Here is a 22,152-nt window from a genome sequence, read left to right as displayed (position 1 = left end):
GCCGGGCGCCGAGCACCCCGGGAGGGCGCGGCCCCGGCCCGGCCCCGGCCCCGTTCCGGGGCGGGCCCGGCCCCAGCCCCAGTCCCAGCCCCAGCCCCGCGCTGGCGGCGCGCCGGAGCGCGGCCCGGGCATGCCGGCGCGGCGTGGGAGCCGGCAGGCAGCGGGCGGCGTGCGGGGTCCCGCTGCGCTGCCTTCCCGGGGCCGGCCGCCCGCGCCGGCAGCGGCCCAGAGCGGCGGGCGGCCCGGGGCCATGGGGCAGCCCCGCAGCTGACGATGGCGGAGGGCTGGCGTTGGAGCGAGGCGGGCCGGGGCCCCCCGCGACCGAGCCCCCGCCGCGCCGTCAGTGTGTGCGAGTCGCTGGACCTGCAGGGCGTCCCCGCCGTCCACGCCGCGCTGCGGGCTGCCCAGCAGCAGCGGCGGCGGCCCAAGAGCTTCTGCGTGGCGGGGAACGGGCTGGCGGCTGGGGCGCTGATCCCCCCGCCGCCACCCGGCCGGGCCCGCGGTGGCCTGCTGGACTTCTTCAGGCTGCGCTCGCCCCGCAAGCCGGGGCCGGAGGGCGAGGGTGAGGCTGCGGCGGCCCTGCTCGCCGGGCCCGACGGGACACAGCGCCCGCGCCCCAGCAGCATGACTTTCCTGCCGTCGGCCCGGCAGCCGCCCCCCGGCGAGAGCCCCGGCTTCCTCCGGGGGGGCTCCCTGTGGGGCAGCCGCCGCTGGAACCTCTTCGGAGGCAGCAGCTGGAGCGGCTCCAGCCCCAGGAAGAACTTCAGCTCCCTGCGGAAAAGCTTCAGCTTCCGCCTGCGCCGGGGCCACGAGCTGCGGCGGTCGGAGTCGGGGGGGCTCCTGCGCCCTGCGCGCCTCCGCACCAAGAGCGAGGGGGACGCCAGCTCCCTGCACACTTGCCCCAGCAAGCGGGACCTGCTCTACCCGGAGCTGGCCAGGGTCGGGGGCCGGCTGCACACTGAGCCCGGGCAGGCGGGGGGACTCTGGAGACTCCTCACGAGCCGCTTCCGAAGGCGAGAGCGCGGCAGCACCAGCGGCATGTGCCCCAAGGACCCCCACGGTGCCACTGAGCCTGTCCTCCTGGGCAGCGGTCCGCTGCGAGCGCTGGGTAAGTGAACGCAGGAGCGCTGCTGGCCTGGTGAGAGCCCCCCTGTGCTTGTGGGGTCTGTGGCAATGGGCAGCCATGGCCCGTCCCAGCCATGGCCCATCCCAGCTGAGGCCCTGGTCTGGGCAGGGCACAACTGTGCCCTGGTGCACTGTGAGGTGGGCACTCAGGAAGGCTTGGCTGCAGCGAGGTAGCCTGAGCGTTCATGGGGCCGTTCCGTACTCCAGCACCCGGTGGCCCTGGGCACCGCCATTGTCATTGGTGCCAAAGGAGCTGCAGCGTGGCTTGCTGGGAGGAGGTGCCGCGGGGGTCTGGGTTCCTTTGCCAGCCATGCACCTGGGAGCCGACTGCGTGTTCCATATCCTTCTTGCCGCAGTGGTGTTCCAGCAGGGATGGGGAGAGCTTCACCTTGCATAGCAGCACCGGTGGAGCACAGGGAACTGAAACTCCATGGGATGGGGAGAGGAGTCCTGTTAGTGGGCTCCTGAGCAAGCCTGAGTTGTTTGGGAGATTGCCAGAGCAGTGGTGCAGAGCAGCACGAAGGGGCCGGGGAGCACAGAGGTGCATCTGCACCTCCCTGGTGCCAGGCTCTGTCCGGGCGAAGCTCTGCTGGGTCCTTCCTTAGGGCAAGTGGAGGCCGTGCGTTCAGGAGCACAGTGGTGCTTGCCAAGTGTGGGACAGCCTGTGGAGAGTGGGGGTGGCATCCTGAGTGATGGCACCAAGGTCAGGACTGGCTGGAGAGGGATGCCAGGACCCCCGTGGGCACTGGGCATGCAATGGGGACTGGTAGCTGGGCCAGCTGTCAGATCTCGACTTTCTAGTGTTTGGCCTCACTGCCGTGGGCTGTTCTCCCATGCCAGAGCTGCCTGGGCATGTGGGGGGCCTCTACAGGGGCCGCGTTACCTGTTCCTCTGCACCCCATTCCGTTCCCTGGCTGTGCAGTGTGCCCAGCCCTGCAGAAGCAAATGTGCGGGTGAGCCCTGCTGCCTGGCACGGGCTGGGGGGTGAGAAGAGCATCCATGGGTTTTTTAAGGTGTTGAACGCTGGCCTGCACCCGCAGAGCTGGGCTCTGTGCTGGGACCTGCCGCTCTCGGGGAGGCAGGGCAGCCGCTTCCTGGCACCTGCAAGCCTCTCTGGGTTTCCATCACTCTGCTCTGGAGTCTGGGCGTTGTGGAGGCAGTTCACTGGTGTGGCTCACATGCCAGAGGGGTGGGTTGGGGCTGGTGGGCTCCCCGAGGAATCTGCACGCTCCCGAGGCAGTGGCTGCCCAGAGGAGCTTTGTGCCCAGGATGCTTTCTGGGAAGGCTGGGCTTCTGTGACCAGCGGAGGAGCAGTGCTGCCGGCAGCCTGAGCTTTGCTGCTGTGCAGGTGCTACACAGGGAGGTCAAGGGGTTCATTCCTGACAGTCCTCCTTGTCCCAGGGGCTCACTGTGTTCCAAGGGAAGGTCCTGGAGGCTCCGTCTGGGTGGGTGGCCGAGGCTGCCTTTGGGTGCTGTGAGGCAAAGGGATGGGATGCTGCCTCGCTCCCTGCGCATGCTCCTCCAGGGGGGCCATGTGCTGGCAGGGGTGCCCAGGGCTGGGTGCCTGGTTCTGGCTGGGTGGCGGGAGATTCCCAGGCGAGGGGAGGCTGCGCTTATGGCTGGGGAATGTGGGTGTATCCCGACAGGGAGGGCCAGGCCCTGCCCGTGCAGCAGGGGGCCTGTTCCTGCTTGCCGGTGGCTTCCAGTGGGAGCTGCATCAGCAGCAGCCAGCCTGGCGGCCGCATTCCCAAAGAAGCAACTGAGGTTGAGCGCTCCTGGTGGTGTCCTCGCCCTTCACCTGGGTGCTCTGCTGGGGCAGCCGGGGCTCCCTGTGCATCCTTCTGCTAGAGAACCTTCTGACACTTGGCTGGGGAGCGGCAGAGAGGGCTTGGAGCCCTCCTAGCGGCGGCCAGCCAGCTGATGTGAGACCGCTGCTTGTCAGGGTCATTTGCATTTGCCACCATGGCTCATACTGGAGGTGTGGGCTCGGGAATGACCTTTCTGGACAGCCTCTGGGAACAGCAGAATGAGCCCTGCTTGCTGGAGCTGCAAAGTTCACACGTTGGTTAGGTCTTTGCTTGTAACACCATTTTTGCCATTATCTGCCTGGTGCCCAGGACAGGCCTCTGTAGCCAGTCGAACTAGGTTCTCCTGGGGTCAGTGAGATGTGAAGAAGCGGCGGTGAAGCCTGCAGAGCAGAGCTGCTGTTGCTTGTCCTGGCTTATGTCCTGTCTCCCCGTTGTCTATCCACTCAGCATGTTGGTCAGTGGGCTCTGGCTCACTGCGGTGGGAGCTGTGAGCCTCTAAGCCAGGACACTGTAGACTGGAGGTGCACAGCCTTAATGCTCCAATGTGGACTTGCTGGATACGGCAGCTCAGGAGATCTCTGCCCTGTTCCTATTTCAGACTTGCAGGCCAATAGTGTGTCTAACACCCTCTCGACATTTCAAAAACTTTGATGCTTTATGCTAGTGCTGCCCACCTTAGCCCTAGGAAAGCTGATGGTACCGTCCCAACACGCCCTCCTGAGGGGGTGCAGCTGCAGTTGCGGTTATCAGCTCTTTGGAAGAGCTGGATATATGAGTCCAGGTGGAGATCCAAGCCAACACTGCTACCCTGTTTCCAGTACCTGGAGTATTTTGTTTATAGCAAGCTGAGATACCCTCCAGTGCTGCATTCTGCCATGTAGACATACTCAAGGGCCAAAAAACCCAGCCCGCTGGAGAGTTGGAAGATGGTCCCAGTGCTGCTCCCCCAGCCCTGCTGAGACCTCCTCTGGGCTGTGTGGGTGACGTTCGCTCCCTGCTGATGCAGAGGTTCAGCTGGGACCAAGCGCAGGGAGGGGTGCTCAGGGGAATGCAGAGTCTGTTGCCCAAAAACAGCTTTTAAAGAGCTGATCTTTGTGTAGCAGGGTGAAGGCTGACAGGGGGTATGATTTTCTGTTAATGCACCAAGGCAGGGCAAGAGCCCTTGGATCTCGAGAGCCAAGTCAACACAGAGTCCAGCCAGCTTGGACTGATCACAGATAATCGTGGTCAGTGGTTCAGAGGAACGCTTCAAGGTACCGAGGTATTGGCTGATGCAGTTTTGAAGAAGCCTGATGGGCACAGGCTTGGAAAAACTTGACTGGTTTGGGACCGGAGTTTTTCTGGCACACAGAGGGATCATGTGGTGGGTATAGCATTGCTGACAGCTCAGGAAGTGTTTCTCCTAACCATATTCCCCTCTTCCAGAAAAATGCCCTGCTTTTTAAAATGCCTTAAGGTTTTAAGGTAACTCCCTTTACTCTCCTGTTTGGTGTTTGGCCATGCAGAAGACTAATGTGTAGGGCAGGGGTCCTCAAACTTTTTAAACAGGGGCCGGCGCACGGATGAAGTGGCAGGAAGTCATCTGCGGCTGCTTGGTTGCTTGGTTTCCCCCCCCCAGCCCCTGGCGGGGTGTGTGTATGTGTAAATACCGGGGGACCAGACTGAGGACCCTGGGGGGCCGTATTGAGGATCCCTGGTGTAGGGCATGTGCGAGAGAAGACTGCTGGGAGATGAGGTGGGTGTTTCTACATTAATAAGGTGAAGTTTGCATAGTGAATTGAGTAGGCAATGATATGCGTCATCTCTTGTTGGTACCTGCCTTGGCTTAGCTGGGAGTGTTGGCGAGAAGCAGAAATTCGTGATGAGTTTAGAGACCATGCCTCAAGATGATTAATCCAGTCTGGTGTCCACGCTTCAGAAAAACTTAAGTCTGGAAAGTATCAAGGAAGGAGCTGCTGGGACACCAGTCTGAGAGGCCTGATTCTCAGGGCGAGATCGGAGGAGGCATGTGCAGGAGGTGCAGAGGTGTTCTGATTAGTCTACAGGCATCCATAGGAAGAGGGAACTTCAAAAAACTGCCTTTTTAATCTTGACCTGCCTTTGCTCATGGGGTTAAACAGCTAGAGCTGAGGTCAGCCAGTCTTGGAACAGGTTGTTACCGGAGAGGTAGGTCCCCAATAGAGCAGTTGTGCTGAGGAAGCGGTGGATTATCTGTCTCTCCATGTCACTAGCTCTGCCGGCTTGTCCCTTCCAGCAGACCCTGTCTGGCTGTCAGAGCAGAGAATTTGGTACAGTTCTTTCATCTGCGTGTATTTGGATGTGGGCTGGAAAGTAGTAGGTGCTGAGAGGCTTAAGTCTTCTTCTGAAGCCTGTGTGCTGCACAGCATACGTGGTCTGATGTCCCTGCTGCTGCGGTGTGCGGTATAGCTAAGGAACAGGGGTGGCCGTTGGTGATCACGCCCTGGTTTCCCAGAGATGCACAAGGTGCTCTCCTTTCACTGCTTCAAGGTGGTTAAAGCTCCGGTGAGATAATCCTTGCTGAGATCATGTCCTGCACTGGGTGTCCGTATTGGCTGCGCTTTCGGACAGGAACACTAGCCTTGCCCGTGTTGGTCCTTGACCTGGAGAGATCTTTCCTTCTGCCAGCGCTGCCAGGGTTGAGCCTTTATCAAGGCTGGCTGGGGAAGGGTGGCTCTGCCCAGGCATGTTGCACCCCGCTGCCCTTTCATCTGCGTGTGCGGGCAGATGGGTACTTTGGAGCGTGGTTGGTGTGGGCCCTGCTGTGTTTGCTCAGCCTCTGACCTGATTTCAAGGCTGGTTTTAGTGTCCAGGGTTTTGCTGTCCAAGTTAGTTCCACAGTGGCTTGGATAATGAGTTGGTTAATTATTAGTTGCTGTGTGTGGAGACCACATGTGTCTGGCACTAGTTCTTCTGAAGAACAAGGTAGATGAACCTGCTACGCTTCACTTTATGAAGGGAGCAGCCTGGGTGAGGAGTCGGTTCTGCCTGGCCAGCTCCTTCGCCCCCCAGCTTGGTGGCAGCAGGAGGATGCAGGCGGCAGTGGGCGCGTGCAGCTGGGGCTGAGTTCCCACTGAGCTGTCTGTAGAGGTAGAGGAGGCCATTGCATCCAGCTTCCGAGGTGGAGGATTTCTGGCCTTGCCTCCATCACGTGTGATGCTGCCCGTCTCATAGCTGTGGTCTGGTCTGTAGGTCACTGAAGGTGTCCGGGGTGACCAGCTGGCTGAGGACCATCAGCTATATAGCGTGCCTGCTTTATGCCCATATCTGCTGCTCTTCACGGTAGAGACGCTGTCTGCCATAACATCCAGACTGCCACATGGTTTTCCACCTTCTGCAGTAGAGCTGCCTACGCCTGGGAATCTCCACGAGCAGAAGCTTCTAGCTTCTAGGCCGTAACAAAATTGGCCTGAATGTGTTTTTTTCAGGACAGGTTGGGCTGTGCCTCTCATGTGTGGTTGTGTCTTGGAGCCAAGGCCGTTTGGCTGTGCCAAGGCTCTTGGTGTGCAAGTGGTGCTGTAAGTCCACTGCTTCTGCTTTTGAGGTGAGATGCACCTGGGGAGGGTGTGCTGACTGGCCTGATTTTGGTTAGTGTGTTAGATCAGGTCAGGTCATTGGTGGCTTGCTGTGTGCTTCCATGTGGTCACTGTTTCTCGGCAGGAGAAGACCGGGGTCTTGTGCCACTTCCAGTGGGAAATGGTGCCGAGTGGCTGGTGTCACCCCCTGCACCTCCCGCTGCCCAGCGCACCAGCTGGGTGGGTGGGGGGGAGCTCTGGCAGCCCTGGAGGGCAGCGGTGCTGTCCGAGGTGGGGCTCCCACACTCAAACTGAGCTCCTGCAGCTGTGGGCTGAGACCTTTCTTAGGCTGATGTGGGTGTGTAACAGCCGCGCAAATGCAGAGTGTGTAGTACTATACTAACAGAGTTTATACCGATGGAGTGCAGGAAATTGCCATATGCTGCATTTTAGTAGCAAATGATCAATGCTTGGAGTGGACGAAGCCAACATCAGCGAGTTGTGTCAGCATTTTTCGGGAGCCAGGTACTTGGCCTGTGGCTCTTTTGGGTGGTTGAGAAACTGCTCTGGAGGTGCCTTTCTGACAGCTCCGTGGGCGTCATCCACGCCCGCCTGCACAGGCTGCTGCTGGCGGGGGAGGAAAGCAAGTGCAAGAAAATGGCGGGCGGGGGGGCTCTGTGCTGAAAAGTGAGCAATGGAGCCGTGTGCGGTACAGGCGGCTGCAGGGCGCAGGGGCTTTCGGTGACCTGAGGGCTGGCGGACAAGGCCTGCGAGTGGGCACATCGTGTCACCCAGATGTCAGTGTACATGCATGAGTTGTGTGTGTCCCCTTGCCTGGTGAGAGAGGGGTGACCGGTGTGCCCTGGGAGCAGAGCAGCAGGGGGGTATGAAGGACCGAGGGCCAGTTACAGTGACAGATTTGACTTATTTGTGGCACAGACCCCAGCCCGACACATGGAAATGGGTTGTGCTCCACATGCTCAGGCCTTCCTGGGCTAGCTGGTGGTCTTGACGGCCTTGAGTACCTTGTCTAGGTGGTAGGTGTGAATGGTATGTGTCAAGGCTTCATGTTTGGTAATGGTGATTCTTCAGGTGCTGCAGGAACCGCCACATCTTCTGGAGCCTGCTCTTCGGGGCACTGCAAGTGCATGCTATGGGCTGCTGGTTGGTGCACCTGAAAACATTTGTTTTTCCTCCTTTTGACAACCAGAGCCAAGCTTCTTCCCGTGGTCTGCAGGGAGTGCTAGAAGTCTGTGTGTGGAAATGCTACTTCGTTAAATGCACAACTTGGGGAAGCTACGCTAACACCACCTGGTTTTGAGGAGTTTCAGCTTTCAGGCACCACTACAGAAGACCCCCAGACTCTGCAGGCAGCTCACCCAGAGTCAGTGTTGAAGGCTGGCTGGTGCCAGCAGTCAGGCGTGCAGCGGGGCTTGGTCTGAGCACTCTTCCTCGGTGACTGGCTGGCTGTGGGGCGGGCAGGGTGCTTTAGGAAGTGGCTCTGGAGGGCATGCTGCAGGACACTGTGATGCTCCTTCTGTGCTCTTGCAGAAGCTCAGGAGCATCCCAGACATGTCACAAGGTGCCGGCACATGCCCACCCTGGTGCATGGGCACATGCGGCCTCCTCGCTCACTTCCCTGCCTTGCCCCATCCCCAGTCCCTGCAGCAGGAGGAACCTCCGGCAGTGCCACCCGCTTGGCTGGTGGGGAAGGGCAGAGGGTGACCAGGTTGGTTCGGGGAGTTGTGCTCCGTGCGGGCAGTTTAAAGTCAGGGTGGGATGTCCTCCTGAACAAGGGGTGCTTTTGTTTGCGTAGAAATTCATTGGTGGAGGGGTTTGTGTGTACGGGTACAGCCTGGGACGGCAGGTGGACGCGAGGGTCTTCTTATCCCGACACCTGTGACCTTGGCTCTGGAGGAGGTAACAGGGAGCTGGCTCCTCTAAGATCTGTGTCTCAGTAACTTTTCTAGGCAATTGTGAAGGAATGCAGTGACTGTCTTGAGGTCAAGGCCATTTCCACCTTAGTCTCCGTTCCTTTGATCTGTAAGCTCTTCCTTTTACCCTCCTGGGTACTGGAGTAAGAGTGGGTTTATCCATACCTCTGTGAGCGCTTACAGTGGGGGTGTCTTGTCCACAAAACGCTGCAGGTAAGCACCTTATCCTTACAGCTGCAGTGAAATGGCTGGATGGTCTGGGCAGGGTCAGTCACTGGAGCCACCGTGAGACCTTCCACTGCAGCCACCTATCTTCCTCCTGTTGCGGGCGAGGTGCTTTACACAGCAACATGTGCAGTGGACATGTCCTCTTCTGCTTAACAGGAGGTACTGGAGGAGGATAGCAGGGAGGGTGGGAGGTGCACAGCAGCTTCTGCGTGAGGGTTGATCCAATGGCTGGGAGTCCACAGTGTGGAAACAAGGGGCTGCAGGGAATGATGGGGCAGTACTGGCTGGTCGGGCTGGCTAGGGGTGTTAGCTCACCGCCTCTGGTACAGAAGCTGGGCACCCCATGAAGTCAAGCCTAAAACAGAAGAAAGTGGGTGTTCAAGGAATGGGTGTTGATACTGCTGAAAAAAATATTTACATGGTTTTAAAAGGAGGCAGAACAGTTACTCGAGTAAGATTTTTTTGAGGTTTACTAAATAGGCAAACTGTGGGAGATCCGTGAGCTGAAGAAGTCGGCAGCCGCAAACACACGTGGGGTCAGTGTCATGTACTCTTACCATGTTCCTACTCTTCCTGGGCTCCCACATGCCAGCTGATGCTGGAGATGGTGTGCTGGGCAGACCCTTGGTCCAAATCCAGATGGGCATCTCTGGTAATGTGCTGGGCAGCCTCCTGCCTTCAGCAGAAGCTGCTGCTGGGACAAAGCAGCCCCCATCGCCCCCAAGGAGGGGAAGTGGCCCCTGGGCTGTGCCAGGAGGGCTCCCTGCTCCTGGAGGGGCCAAGCAGACTCTGTCAAGCTGCAGTGGTGGATGAGTTTCCCAGCAGCAGTGCGAGAGCTGCTGGGCAGCGATGGCCGCTGCAGGCGGGGGCATGGCACAGCTTAGGGCGGTCTGGTGCGGGTGAGCCAGTGGCGCTGAGTGCGTCCTCCCTGGTATTGAGCGGTGGCATGGGGGTGTCGCTGCTGGTGTTTCCATCCCGCTCCTTCACGCCAGCGGGGCTGTGGCTTGGGTGCAGGGATTTGTGGCAGCGGGAGCTCTGCTCTGGCTGCAGCATGCAGAGGGGTGCCAGCGCCCTGACGCGCACTGCCAAGCAGAGGTGGCAGGGGTTGTGCCAGCTGCCAGGCTGCTCTGGGACCCATGGGCTGGCAGTGCCGTGTGTGGGCTGGGGCATGCCGAGTCCATCACCAGGGCTGGCCACTGGCCTGGGCTAAAATTCAGACTTGACACACGTTGGGAGCTGATGGACAAGCAGAGCTGCGCAGGTTGTATGTCTGTGCTTCGGGATAGGCATGCTAGTGATAGTTAACAATCGAATGTGTTATATGGCTGAATTGGCATTGTGTTGCCGTTATTTCTGTTAAGACTTACTCAGAGGTTTTCACAGCAAGTTAAAAAGCAAGCTGTTGCTAACAAATTCCTGAACCTTGTTAAAAACCAAAGATCTGCTGGAATGGTTAGCAAAGGAGGCAACTAGCAAAAGTCTGGACAGTTTCTCTATCCTGAGTATCTGAGGACAGAAAAAGAGAATAGCCTGCCCTCGCCAGGTCTCACTGCCTCTCTCTTCTTTCTTAAGGCCAAATCAGTGAGTGCGTGTGGCTTATGCTCTGCTCAGAACCCCTTGAAAAACCTGCTCGGTTTTTGCCAGTTTTGTGTAGTTCGAGAGGAACGTGCATATAGTGAAACAGTGTAAGTGTGCTGCTTTGTCTAATCAGGAGGGAGGGAATGCCAGTAAAGGCAAAAGTATGGGGGGCGCTGTACCCATTGCACCTAACTGACAAAAGGACTAAGTGCAGCAGAAGTTAAGGGTGGAGACAGCTTTTTCTAGACCAAGTTGAAGATACAGGTGTGCTGTTACCTTTCCGAAAGGGCTCAAGAACATATAATTTTCCTCCTGACTAACCCATTGTTTTAATAAAAATTTTACCTCTGCCTAAAAGAAAGATAGGTGAAAGACAGAGCACGTGAAGAAACAATTCCTCCTAAGAACCTTCATGATGATTATAAATAACCTTGTTTCACTGCATCAGACTTGTGTTTTATTTGTCTGTAGCTTCTGCAAAAGAAGTGTTACTTACCTAGAATTTACCATTCATATACTCTTTATGAGTGCCCTATTCTTACCTGTTTTTGGCTTGATGGAAAAACACGCTGTAGCCCACAGGTGCTGCGGCTGCCCAAGTGCCATGATAAAGGCATAGGGGCTGATCACCTTTTTCCCCCTCGTGCACACTGAGCAGCAGCGGACCAGGGTGCAGACATGGAGGCAGGAGGTGCAAGGCAGGAGCAGCAGGAGCAGACCCTGCCCCACGCAGCTTTGGGCTGAGCATCTCCCACCGGTTCCCCAGGTGAGGTGGGGAGAGACAAGGCAAGGCATTAGTCTGGAGATAGAGGGTGGCTGCTGTTGCGTGTCCAGCCTTCCCTTGGGAGTTACAAGGGCAGGAACATAAACCGGGGTGAAGATAGTAATCGACAGACTTCTGCCAGGGCTGAAGAGCCTGGCGTTGCCCTCTGATCCTGCCTTGGTCTGGCGGCACCTCCTGCGCTGCTCTGGTTTCAGCCTGCGGTGCCTGGCACAGCCCCAGATGAAACACCCACTCGGCAGAGACCTGCAGCCGCCAGCTTGCCCAGCTGGTTCGGCCAGTGCCGGTGCAGATGCCGAGAGCTGGGACTGGCACCGAAGTGGTGGGGTCAGGGCTGCAGGCAGGCAGGAGCTGCTGGGACGGGGTAGTGGGGCAGCTCCAGGGCCACACTCCCCTTTGGCCTGGTGTCCTGCTGTGGCCTCGGGTGACCTTGGAGCAGCAGTAGCACCCAGGCCGTCATGCTCGGTTGCTGCCCGCAGCTGGTTGTTGTGGATTCGCCTCTTCCCTGTTTAAGCCCATCTGAGATTTCCATTTCTGCAATCGTGTGTGGCAGTGAATTTGGCAAGGTTATTATGGGTTCTTGAAGAAGCAGTGCTCCCACAGGTTTCCGGTCTCCAAAAATCCTTTATTTGTTTTTATGCTATTAATGTACAGCAAGTGCTGCTCTTTTGTTTTGGCCCCCTACCCTGTAGCCATCTGGCTGTGGGTGGAGGATGTACTTCCTCATCCAAGGCAAATGAAGGACTCCAGTTTTGTTAGGAGTGGCTGCTGGCTACTTGTGATACTCAAGGTGCTCTCCAGGCTCTTGCTCCTCCTCCTCCGAGTCTGGTTTTATTTGGGAAGTCTGTTGTTTGACCAGCTCCTGGAGATTGTTTGGATGTAAATGAAGTGTTTGTGATTTCTGTGGCAGGAGAGAGGGTGTTTCCTGCGCCGCTCAAAGACGTGCCTGACAGTTACAACCTTCTTAAGCCTATTACAACGTTCTGCAAATTACATAACATACACATAATTAATTGTGTTCACTTTCAATCACGAACACAGATTATAGTGTACTTTCAGCTATTAATCTGCACTGTGTACGACATGCTACCATTGCAGCCTGGGTGCAGTGCTCAGGGTGCTGCTTTCGTGGCTATGGGCCCTCAGTTCTGGGGTCCTTTACAGCGTATGCTCCGCAAAAAGGTGTCTGGTGCTTCCCTTGTCCCATGTGCCTCCAGCAAGGGGATGCCATAGGGCTTTCTGTGCTCCTGCAGGACAGGAGGGTGGGTCCCCAGCCCATGGTGCGTGGGCTCTGTGCTGCCTGGCTGCTCTCAGCTCGGCCGCTTCTTCCCATCTGGAGCTCCAGCTGCAGAGCCTCCCAGGAACAGGCAGCGTCAGGACCTCGTGCAGCTTTGTGTCTCTGGGTGAGGTGGAAGGGAGAGAAGAGCCATAAATCTCCTGCCTGGAGGGAGCAGGGAGAGCATGGCAAGACCCTTGTTGGCATCGTGAGGGAGGCCACACTGACCTGATGATTTCTTCTCTCTGTTCTGCAGATTCGTTTGTAAACAGCCAGGAATGGACTCTGAGTCGCTCTGTGCCTGAGCTGAAGGTGGTGAGTACTTGCGAGTCATGCCTCTGCGGATACCTCTGGTTCTCTGATGCTTCTCCAAACCCCCAAGAAAAGCCCATGTTTTAATGTGGCCAAGTGGAAATGCATAGAGGCTTCAGCCTCACGCGACAGAGGATCTGGGACTGCCATCATGCTGGGGGAAGGCGAGGGCTTCTCAGTGGCTCACGCTTGTAAGGGAGAGGGTGTTGATCTGGGAGAGCACTGGGATGTGAAGGTTGAAAGGCAATATTTGACCACCTCACCCTTCCTGCTGGCCATAGCAGAGCTGTGATCCCCAAACAGGTACTGCTGCATGGGGCCAGACCTTCTGGCATAGCAGAAGCGGGGGCAGATCCTGAACGATGGTTTGGGCATGCATCCACAGCCGTAACCCTCAGAGCAGCTGTCCACACGTGGGAGTTGCCCGTTTGAGAGGTGTGACCTCTCCATTTGAGCCTCACTGACTTCAGCTCTGTCCTGGTGCTTCCCTGGCCTTTGCTACTGGTCACCTCCCAGACATGGCTGCCCCACGGTGTCCCTGCTGTGGAGGGATGCTGGTGGGATGAAACTGTCACCTCTGGTGTTTTGTTCTGCCAAACAGAGGGGATGAAGCTCCTGGTTTGTCAGCATGAGTCGGGTTTCCCAGGGCATGCTGTTACCAGGCTTCGTCACCTACTTACGGGATATGGTCTCTGGCAGGGGGGCTGCCTCTGCCCCCTTCTTGCCTCTGACACAGCATGTTCACGTGGGGCGAGGTCATGAGGGAGGGGGCCTGAACTTGGGGTGCAGCACCTCTGGGACGGGAGGTGTTTCCCACGGCCTGCCATCGCTGGTGGCCACTTGCCAGCTGGCCGGGGCCATCTGTGAGCCGGCAGAGGTTGGTAGTGCAGGAAGTCATGGAGGGTGTTCTGCTCCAGCCGAGCTGGCTGGCGAGCACAAGGGGCAGAATCTGTGCCTGGGGGCGAGGGATGAAGCGGGACCCCCTGCTGGTGGCAATGAGCTGGTGGGCTGGTTTAGGCCTTCACAGCCCCTGCTGGTGGCAATGAGCTGGTGGGCTGGTTTAGGCCTTCACAGCAGGGCACGCTCAGCAGCCGTGTGTGAGTGCTGGGGTAATGCTAGAAGGGACATCGGGGCAGGCAGGACGCTGCAGGCGCTTCCAAGTGTCTGCTGGCTGTTGTCAGGGACCTCGGCAATCTGTTCCACCACACCACTCTTCTCGCACTCTCCATGGCAGCCCTTAATTCCCTTGGAAGACTGTTGGCACATCTCCCCTTCAGCCCATTCAAGATTATTTTTTTCAGTCTTACTCTGAGAAATAAGCCATTTTGTAAAACATAGCAGCACCGTACTGCCACTCTTTTTCTTATGTGCAGTTAAGTAAAAATCGTAACAAACTTTGAATATTCATTTATTAGTTTAGCTACTTAAATGTGTCTCTGTTCAAAAATATTCTTGCAGCTATTTTGTATGTTGCCTTCTGATATTTTAACATCCTGTAGGCTACAAAACAGTGCTGCAAGCTAAACAGACCTAAAGCTTTTAGTTCTTCCTCAATTAGCACAATCCTTTTCCCATGTTTTCCATGACCTCTGGGATCTCTGTTGCTGTGGGGTTTCACCTGGCCAATGCAGCTCTTCCTAAAATAAAAGCCTGGAGGCCTTTCAGAGTCCTGGTTCAGTCCTTCCTGGGCTGAAGCCCCTTCCGTCGTGTCTCTGGGGTTAGGCTGCAGTAGCCGATGGTGGTGGGGGACCCTGTGCCTGGGCAAGCAGACCCCTGGGCGGTGGGGTGATCGTTCGGGACTTTGTCTTTCTGCAGCTGCGAAGGGTCTGCTGCTCCAGCCTGGGGCTGGGGTGATGGTCAGCCAGAGGGGTGAGGAAGGCCAGGCGGGTCCTGAGCTCTCAGGTGGGTCTGTTCTGCACACACTGCCACAGCTCTGGCCACCAGTGCTTCTCTTCCTCGGCTCCCATCTCACCACTCTAGCAGTGTGGCTGTCCCTGTTTGTCACAGGGTCCAGCTCTTCTTGTCAGGGCTCTGCAGACAGGTTGGTCTTTGCGGAAGCGTCCCAAGTTACCACAGAGTTAACGGTGGTGCAGAAGGGGTCCCCATGTGGACCTGGGGTCTGTATGGGATTCACTAAATAAATGGCTTGAGACTTGGCAACAAGTGTCCCCAGGCTTTGCTCCCTTTCAGTTTTCCAGCAACCCTCTCCTCGATTCCCACCTCAGCTTCACTGGCCCCATTCTCCACAGCACGCTCGGCACAGGGAGGTGCTCCTGGTGGAGCAAGGTCTTGCCTGCACAGCTGGCACGAGGCTTGGCAGCAGTGTCGGCTGCAGACGTGGCTTCCACAGCAGAGCTGCCCAGTCATTGGTCCTGCATGTGTGATGCTTCACCAAATGTACTGTGTGCCCCTGTGACAAATGTGTCTGAAACAAAATGACCTCGTAGTGCAGGGCAAATGCAGGGTCTTTTGATAAAAGCCAGAGTGTACGTACTGTTGGTGGAGAGGCTTGCACGAAGTACCTGCCCTGTCTCTGATCTGCCAGTCATTGTCCCCAAGGGAGACCTACAATGAGCCTGTGAACCAAGATTCACAGTGTGTGGAAAACCACAGACTCGTTGGGGGCTTCTTTTTCATGGCACAGAAAGCTTTGACCGCAGCCCACATCCCTCTGCCTTCAATGGGAAGGAGCCATTGCCTTTACTTCCTCTGCTGGAGGTAAGGGTCTTGCCACTTTCTTCCCTGCTCACGTTCCCGCTTGCGACACACGTGGTCAGTGCACTTTCTCTAAGATGTTTTAGAAGCTTGATGTGATTAAGTTACATTCAGCAATTCTTCCCACCTCAATTTTATCCCGTAGCTTTCTCCATCTGCTGGAGGCTGTACCTAGAAGAGGCAGTGGTCCTGTGGGCAGGCACAAATGAGGGCCCTTGGCAGGGACTCGTCCCCTAGACCCGGTGCTGGGCGGCACCAGCCGTTCAGTGGCCAGCACAGGGGCAGGCTGCCTGCCCTCATCACCCTGCCTGTCTCGGTACAGAGGTTTCCATGGTGCCTACACCATGTTTTACTTCAATTTGCTACCTCTCAAGGGTTTTGTTCTTCCAGACTGTCAGCTCTGTTTGAGCTTGTTCAATACACGAGATGCACTTGAGGATAAGACAATGCAGAAGTTGGTTTCAGCAAGGTGTAAGTCAGGATTTTGGTTATAAGCAGAGTGTAAATGCAACCTCCATCCAAGTTTGAGAGAGTGAAATATTGTTGGTGTGTTCAGTCCCTGGTGTGGCATGGAGTCCTAGCTGCTGGGTGGCCTTGGGGAGCCTCCCTGTTTTGCAGAGGTTGCCCCGGGGCTGCAGCTGGCCTGGGTACTGAGCTGGGCCTTGAGCTGCCTGCTCTGTGCAGTGCTCGCCACGGTTTCTTCCCTGACTCCAGTTTGTATCCTAGGCTGTTCACGCTGCTGTCCCAGTGTAGCTGGGGGAAAGGGGTGTTGCCTTCCTTCATGACACGGGTATGGCGTTTGTGCAGCCCGTGTGTCTCCGCAGATCACTTGGCTCTGGGAGCATGCATGTGTTACCTCTGAGGTTTGCAGTCTGGTACATGTTCCCATCTGTCTGAACGCGCTGTGTGTGTGATCTGTAATTACTATAGTGGGTGACAGACCTGGCAGCAATGTGTTCGGCCTGGGCATGCCCGTGGGAGCACGTTGACCTGCACTTCCTAGTCCCAGGCTCCTGGCACCTTGGTTCTGCCACTTGCTGGCTCTGTGCAGTATGGCCATGGGAGGTGTGGGCAAGCCAGGCAATTCCGTGCCCCCGGCGCACAGTCTGCTGCTGGCCAAATGTCCACCGGAGCGTCTTTGCCTCTCACCGGGAGCGTGCAGGCAGTCTAGGGCAGGGCCCGGGGCAGCGGGAGCTTTCAAGCACTGGCTGAAAGCTAGAGAACCTGGGCTGGGGGTGACACACTCACCAAACTCATCCCTTTGCCTGGAAAAGGTTGGCCATAAACTTCTCTTTGATGGCAAGAGGCAGTGTTGATGTTCCCAGTCACTGCTCTCTCCTCACCCCCTGCTTCTTTTGGCGCTGGTGTGGCTGTGTGTGTGGCTGTACTGCAGACCTGCTCCGGCAACTGAGCAGCTTTGAAAGTAGCGCTGCGAACACGTGTGGGGCCAGACCAACTCTTCACTCCTTTTGCCTGGCAGCGGCACAAAGCGCATGGGTGGTGTGGCCGGGGCTGCAGTGGGAGGCGGGTGCCAGGGGCAGGCTTGGGTGCGGTGGGACAGTCCCTGCAGGCAGGCCAGCTGGAGCAGAGCAGTTAGGTGGTGCACTGGTGGCTCCTGGCAGCGTGGTATGTCTGCCCTGTGCCATAGCTTGCCACCTGGGTGCCACCACACATGGGTCATGTCTGCGAGACTTGTCCCTGAGTACCATGATAGGGAGAAGATCTTGGTGAGCAGGGAAGAGCCGGTGGCCAGAGCTGAAATCATCATGGTCCATGCTTGGGCATCGTGAGGAAGCCTTACCAGAGTGTGGTATTGGGCTCTGGAGGACCTGCCCCGAGCCAGGGGATGCCTGGGGCCAGCTGCCCCCTTCCCCAGCCCTAGGAGCACGGGAGCAGGCTCAGCCCGAGGCAACAGGATGGGCAGGGGGAGCAGCCCCCAGCCCCAACACAGGGCTTGGGTCTCTTGGGGCGGCGTGTCCCTGGCCAGGCTGGGTCTGCGCTGAGTGTGCCGCAGGTTTCGTTCCTGGTGCTTGGAGGGGCTGGGCTCAGCAGGCTGTGGATGGGGCGAAGGCAGAGCATGTGGCACCTGCTGGGGAAGGAGCTGCTTCTCACTCAGCTGCATGGGCTCTCCCCTGGGTCGGCCGGCAGTGCCATGTCACGTTTCCAGGAGTTGGACTCACTGGAACCTGGGAGGAAGGTTCTTCTGTGACAGTAGATGAGTGGAGAGCTCTGACACCACCGTGCCTTGTGCTGGCTTCCCATACCCAAGTGACACTTGGAGACACGTGATGGGACTTCGAATTTTGATTTTGTCTTTCGTGTGTAATGGTATGTGCTGTTTTCACAGATGCTGTTACCTGTTCAGTGTTCTGTGCCTGCTTGAAATTTTCATCATAAAGATACTGTATTTCTGCCTGGGACTTCCTGTGCAGAAACACACCCACTGTGCACAGCTCCGTGGAGACTCCAGTGTTTCCAGCAAATGCGGGCCCTCCACCTGTGCCCAGTGAATCTCGTGGTCTGGTCCAGTGGTGGGTTGAGGAAGGATGCACAGAAAGCACTGCCGGATGCCTTTGTGTCACTGTGCATTTGCTGTGAAGCAGCCATGGACACGCAGGGGATGTTGGATTTTCCAGAAGCACAACAGCCCCATTTGGAGATTTGCACAGGGATGTCTCTAGTGGCTTCTGTCTGGTAGATGTACCAGATGTCTTAAATCCCACTGAAACAGCAAGTCCCTACAGTCCATGCTAACTGGTCTTGGGGCCAGAAGGAGGATGTCTGCACAGGCATCTGCGTGGATGGTATGGGGAACAACAACAAGAAGAAGTCTGTTCCAGTCATGTGTTCGCTGGGGCAGAGTGAACCTTCAGTAGAGGAGAAACCCCCAGGCTCCAGGTTGCGCAGGACAGTGTGGGCTGGTGCTCGGAACGGCAGTGTTGGTGTGCTGGACACCCACCCACAGAATGTCTCTGTAGGAGCACTGCCAGTGTGGTTTAGACACAGGAGGAGGTGTAGAGTGCCCTAAAGCAGGAGTCAGTTATGTGCCAGAAGCTCTGTGGCAAGGTCAGACTATCCAAAGCCAAAGGTAGTTTAGATGCTTTTTGGGAAGCTGTGTGGAAAAGGAGCAGGAGCCTGCTTCACCCAGGTACGGCAAACCGTGGCCCTGGCTCGGCCAGGACGGCTCCCTGGGCTCTGCATATCAAACGGCTGGTAGGAGCTTGCCTGCCTGCTTCACCGGCAAGGGTTTTGAGGTGCACAGGCCTGTGTAAAAGTGAGTTAGGAACGTCTTTTATGGCTCTTGGATGAGAGCGTCTCTCCACAGGCCTGGGGCATAAGGAGGAGGTAGAAGAGTATGCTGTGGGTGAAGGGCACCTCTGCATCACCCCAGCATTTCCACTCCAGCTCCATCAGAGCAACGCTGCAGCTGAGGCTAGAGGAGTGCAAGGCGGGATGGTTGGTAACACAAGAGCCTATCCCACAAGCTGTGTTGTCCCTGCGGATGTGGGGAATAGCTGTGGATATACGCTGACCAGTTGGAGCTAGGTTTTTTGCAAGGATGGCAGAAGATGTGCCTTTACCCCAGGACTGCTCTCCCATCAGCAGGCAGGGCCACTTGCAAGCACTGGAGGCTCTTTTGCTGGGAAAATTCCGACGTCAGGAAGAACTGGGTCAGGGGTCCTCAAACTTTTTAAACAGGGGGCCGGTGCGTGGATGAAGTGGCAGGAAGTCATCTGTGGCTGCTTGGTTTCCCCCCACAACCCCCGGGGGGGGGGGGGGGGGGGGGGGGGCGCGGCAGGGGGTTTCTGTAAATACCGGGGGCCAGATTGAGGACCCTGGGGGGCCGTATCTGGCCCGTGGGCTGTAGTTTGAGAACCCCTGAACTGGGTCTTCTGGCTGACCCATTCAGAGACAGCTGCATTCATTTGGTAGCAAATCTGTGGGATGATCCAGACTGACAGACCCCCAGCTTAGTGTGTTTCAACCCAGTTAAAAATTAGTGCTAGGTGTCTTTATTTTTCAACTCGGTTAAAAATTGGTGCAAGATGTCCTTCTGTGTTGGCAGCCCAGCCAGCTCTGCCAGGAAGTGTGCACCCTGCTACAGCAGCCGTGCCGCCGCAGCAAGGAGCAAGTGCTGTGCCTTGCTGCTGGTGTTAGCAGCAGCAGCTGTACCAAACGCATGGCCAGTCTCTGCTCTCGTTCTTCTTCTGGCAGGTATTGTCAAGAGCTGTAACACCCCAAAATTTGGGATGTGTGAGCTGGGAGGAGAAGGTTTTTTCCTTCTGTGGAAATGACTGTGGCTTGGGAGGGCAGGTGTCCCCCTGAGGAGCAGGAGAGCTGTGGGAAGAGCTAGCGCAGTGCTGATGAGGCTGCGCCCGTTTGGGAGAGGATGAGGGTCCTCACCCCTCTCTGGGAAGCTGCACCCAGTACCTGCTGCTTTCTGCCCAGCTGAGACCAGTTAATGTCCCCAGGCTGCACACCAAGTACTGGGCTGGATTATGTCATCCCCTCTGTCCTCTTGGGAGCACCTCTGCCCATTGTCCACATGTGCCCAGGCACTGGTGATCTTGACTCACAGGGGGTGGCCTCGTGTAGAGGGAGACGTTCTGGGCACACAGGCAGTGGGTGACATGTGCCTCTGTTTCAGGGCATTGTGGGGAACCTGTCCAGCGGCAAGTCAGCCCTCGTGCACCGCTACCTGACCGGCACCTACGTGCAGGAGGAGTCTCCAGAGGGTAAGGTCTGGTTCCCAGGGCACCCGGGGGCTGGTCTGGGTCCTTGCTCCTTTCTCCACTCTAAAGATGACCCCTGTCTCTGCACCTCATCGGCCACTGCTGCAGGGCTCCCCAGCCTCCCCTGGCCTTCATTAAGGGTTTCCCCTCCTTGCTTCCCCCTGTCGCTTGACTTGCTGCTTTGCTCTTTTCCCAAGGTGGCAGATTTAAGAAGGAGATTGTAGTGGATGGTCAGAGTTACTTGCTGCTGATTCGAGATGAAGGGGGCCCCCCCGAACTCCAGGTAGGAGACCTGTGCTTCCTGCAGTCTCTTCCCACCCATCCTGCTGGTGGGATTGGAGGGCTCCTGGGGAGTGACCTACCCGGCTGCCTCTTGAGAGCTCGGTTGTGATAAAACATGACTCTGAGGCCCAAGGAGAGGCTACCTCTACGGTGGTGTCCCCAGGGCCTCCTTGCGGTGCCAGGGAGCTCGTGCCGCAGGGCCTGGGCACACACTTGGCTGAGCCCAGCCACAGCACCCCACTTGCCTGCTGTGTGGCTGCCCTTGCCACGGCTCTGGGCACAGGGCTTGGGGGTGCCTCTGCAGGCTGTAACGGGTGGCGTGTCTCCCTCAGTTTGCTGCCTGGGTCGATGCGGTGGTGTTTGTCTTCAGCCTGGAGGACGAGATCAGTTTCCAGACAGTGTACAACTACTACCTGCGGCTCTGCAGCTACCGGAACACAGCGGAGGTGCCGATGGTGCTGGTGGGCACACAGGGTGAGAGCAGGGCAGCCGGGCTTCCTCCCTACATCCTCCCTGCCTCAGCTGGGAGCACTGGTGAGGTGTCCATGCTGACAAGCGAGCATGGGGCACTAGCCCTGCCAGCGCATTGGGGAACACCAGTGTGTAAGCCATACGTGGGACCGAACGATGCTGGGGCCCCCGGAGTTGCTGAGTAATTCCTTCTCAGACCATCTTGGCTTCCCTGCAGAGAGCCGCCTTACTTCATGGAGCCACTTTCCTCTTTGAAATGTCCAAACCTCCTGGAATTGCCTGCCTTCCTCAATTCTGCCTGCAGCAGCTGGGTGCAGGCAGGAGCCAGGGCCTGGGTGTGGGAGGGTTTCTGCATTGGTAGGGCATGCTGCCCTGTGTCCTCTGGGGCAAGCTGCAGCCAACAAGGATGGGGGGGGGGGGCGGTGACTTGCTTTGAGCACCCTGAGAAGAGGCCTGAGCCATGGAGTACCATCTCCCCTGAGGTGCTGCCAGCACACGTGGATGGGGAGAAGTGCAGCAGCAACCCAGAACTGTCCTCCCCCTCATGTCCCCTGCAGGGCTGGGGCCTGGAGCCAGCTGGGACTGGGATGGAGACAATAAGGGAGCTGTCAGGAAACCACAGCTGAGGCTGCCGGTGGGCGCAGGCAGCAGAGACACGGTGCAGGCGTGCCTGGGCAAGGGGCTGCTGATGGAGAGGGGCTGCCCGGAGAGAGGGCAGCCCTGGAGCGGGATTGCTGCCTGGTGCAGCGTGGGTCGGAGGCAGCCTGGCTTCCAAAAGCCTTGCTGCGGGTGTCCAGGAGGCAAGGAGGGGCAGCAGTGAGGGCACTGCTTCTAGTGTCGGAGCTCTGCTCTTCCAGAATGGGTGTCCTTCCTGCTGGTAGTTGGTAACGCGTAGAGGATTGAGGATATGAGGAAAAAAATGTTTTGGCAAGACCCAGTTCCTAAGCAGTGTGACCCATTCCTGGCGAAGAAGGAACTCTGAGGCTGGGAAGAAAGAGGTGGTGACAGCGGGTGGGGAGTTGCAGGGGTGTCTGCTTTGGACCCCAGTTTAAGAGTAGAACAAAATTGTTAAACTTTGGATATTTAAAAATTGTGAAATTAATTGTAGGACTGAGTGATCTTGATTCAGGACTGGGCTGGGGTTGCAGGCATGTGCTTGTGGAGGCTCAGGAGTGGCAGAGGGGTTGGTGATCATTGTTGTTCCAGAATTAGACCCAGGTAAGGTTGCAGCCTTGGTATGGTCACACTAAGCAACCCACTGGAGAGTTCAAGGGGACTTCTTTACAGTGTGAGTCCCACAACTCCTTCAGCTCCTCCTGTCAGGGTTTATCTTCAGCCTCTGCTTGTCCCAGGCATAGAATCCCAGAATCCCAGAA

At 57.3% G+C, this 22,152-nt stretch overlaps 1 protein-coding gene across 1 annotated transcript in view; it reads left to right on the top strand.

Annotated features, from left to right (window-relative positions):
- Positions 1-258: 258 nt before the first annotated feature.
- AGAP3 (ArfGAP with GTPase domain, ankyrin repeat and PH domain 3) overlaps positions 259-22,152 on the top strand; it is a 105,637-nt gene continuing 83,743 nt past the window's right edge. The window contains 5 exon segments of the mRNA XM_037383891.1: positions 259-1,108; positions 12,520-12,578; positions 19,939-20,026; positions 20,221-20,306; positions 20,638-20,779. Of these exon segments, the coding sequence (XP_037239788.1) occupies positions 274-1,108; positions 12,520-12,578; positions 19,939-20,026; positions 20,221-20,306; positions 20,638-20,779 (1,210 nt within the window). The 5' untranslated portion in view covers positions 259-273.

This window comes from Falco rusticolus, chromosome 4 (assembly GCF_015220075.1).
Source record: "Falco rusticolus isolate bFalRus1 chromosome 4, bFalRus1.pri, whole genome shotgun sequence".
Lineage (NCBI taxonomy): Eukaryota > Metazoa > Chordata > Aves > Falconiformes > Falconidae > Falco > Falco rusticolus.
Note: the sequence above shows the minus strand (reverse complement) of the source record. Positions and strands in the feature narration are given on the sequence as shown.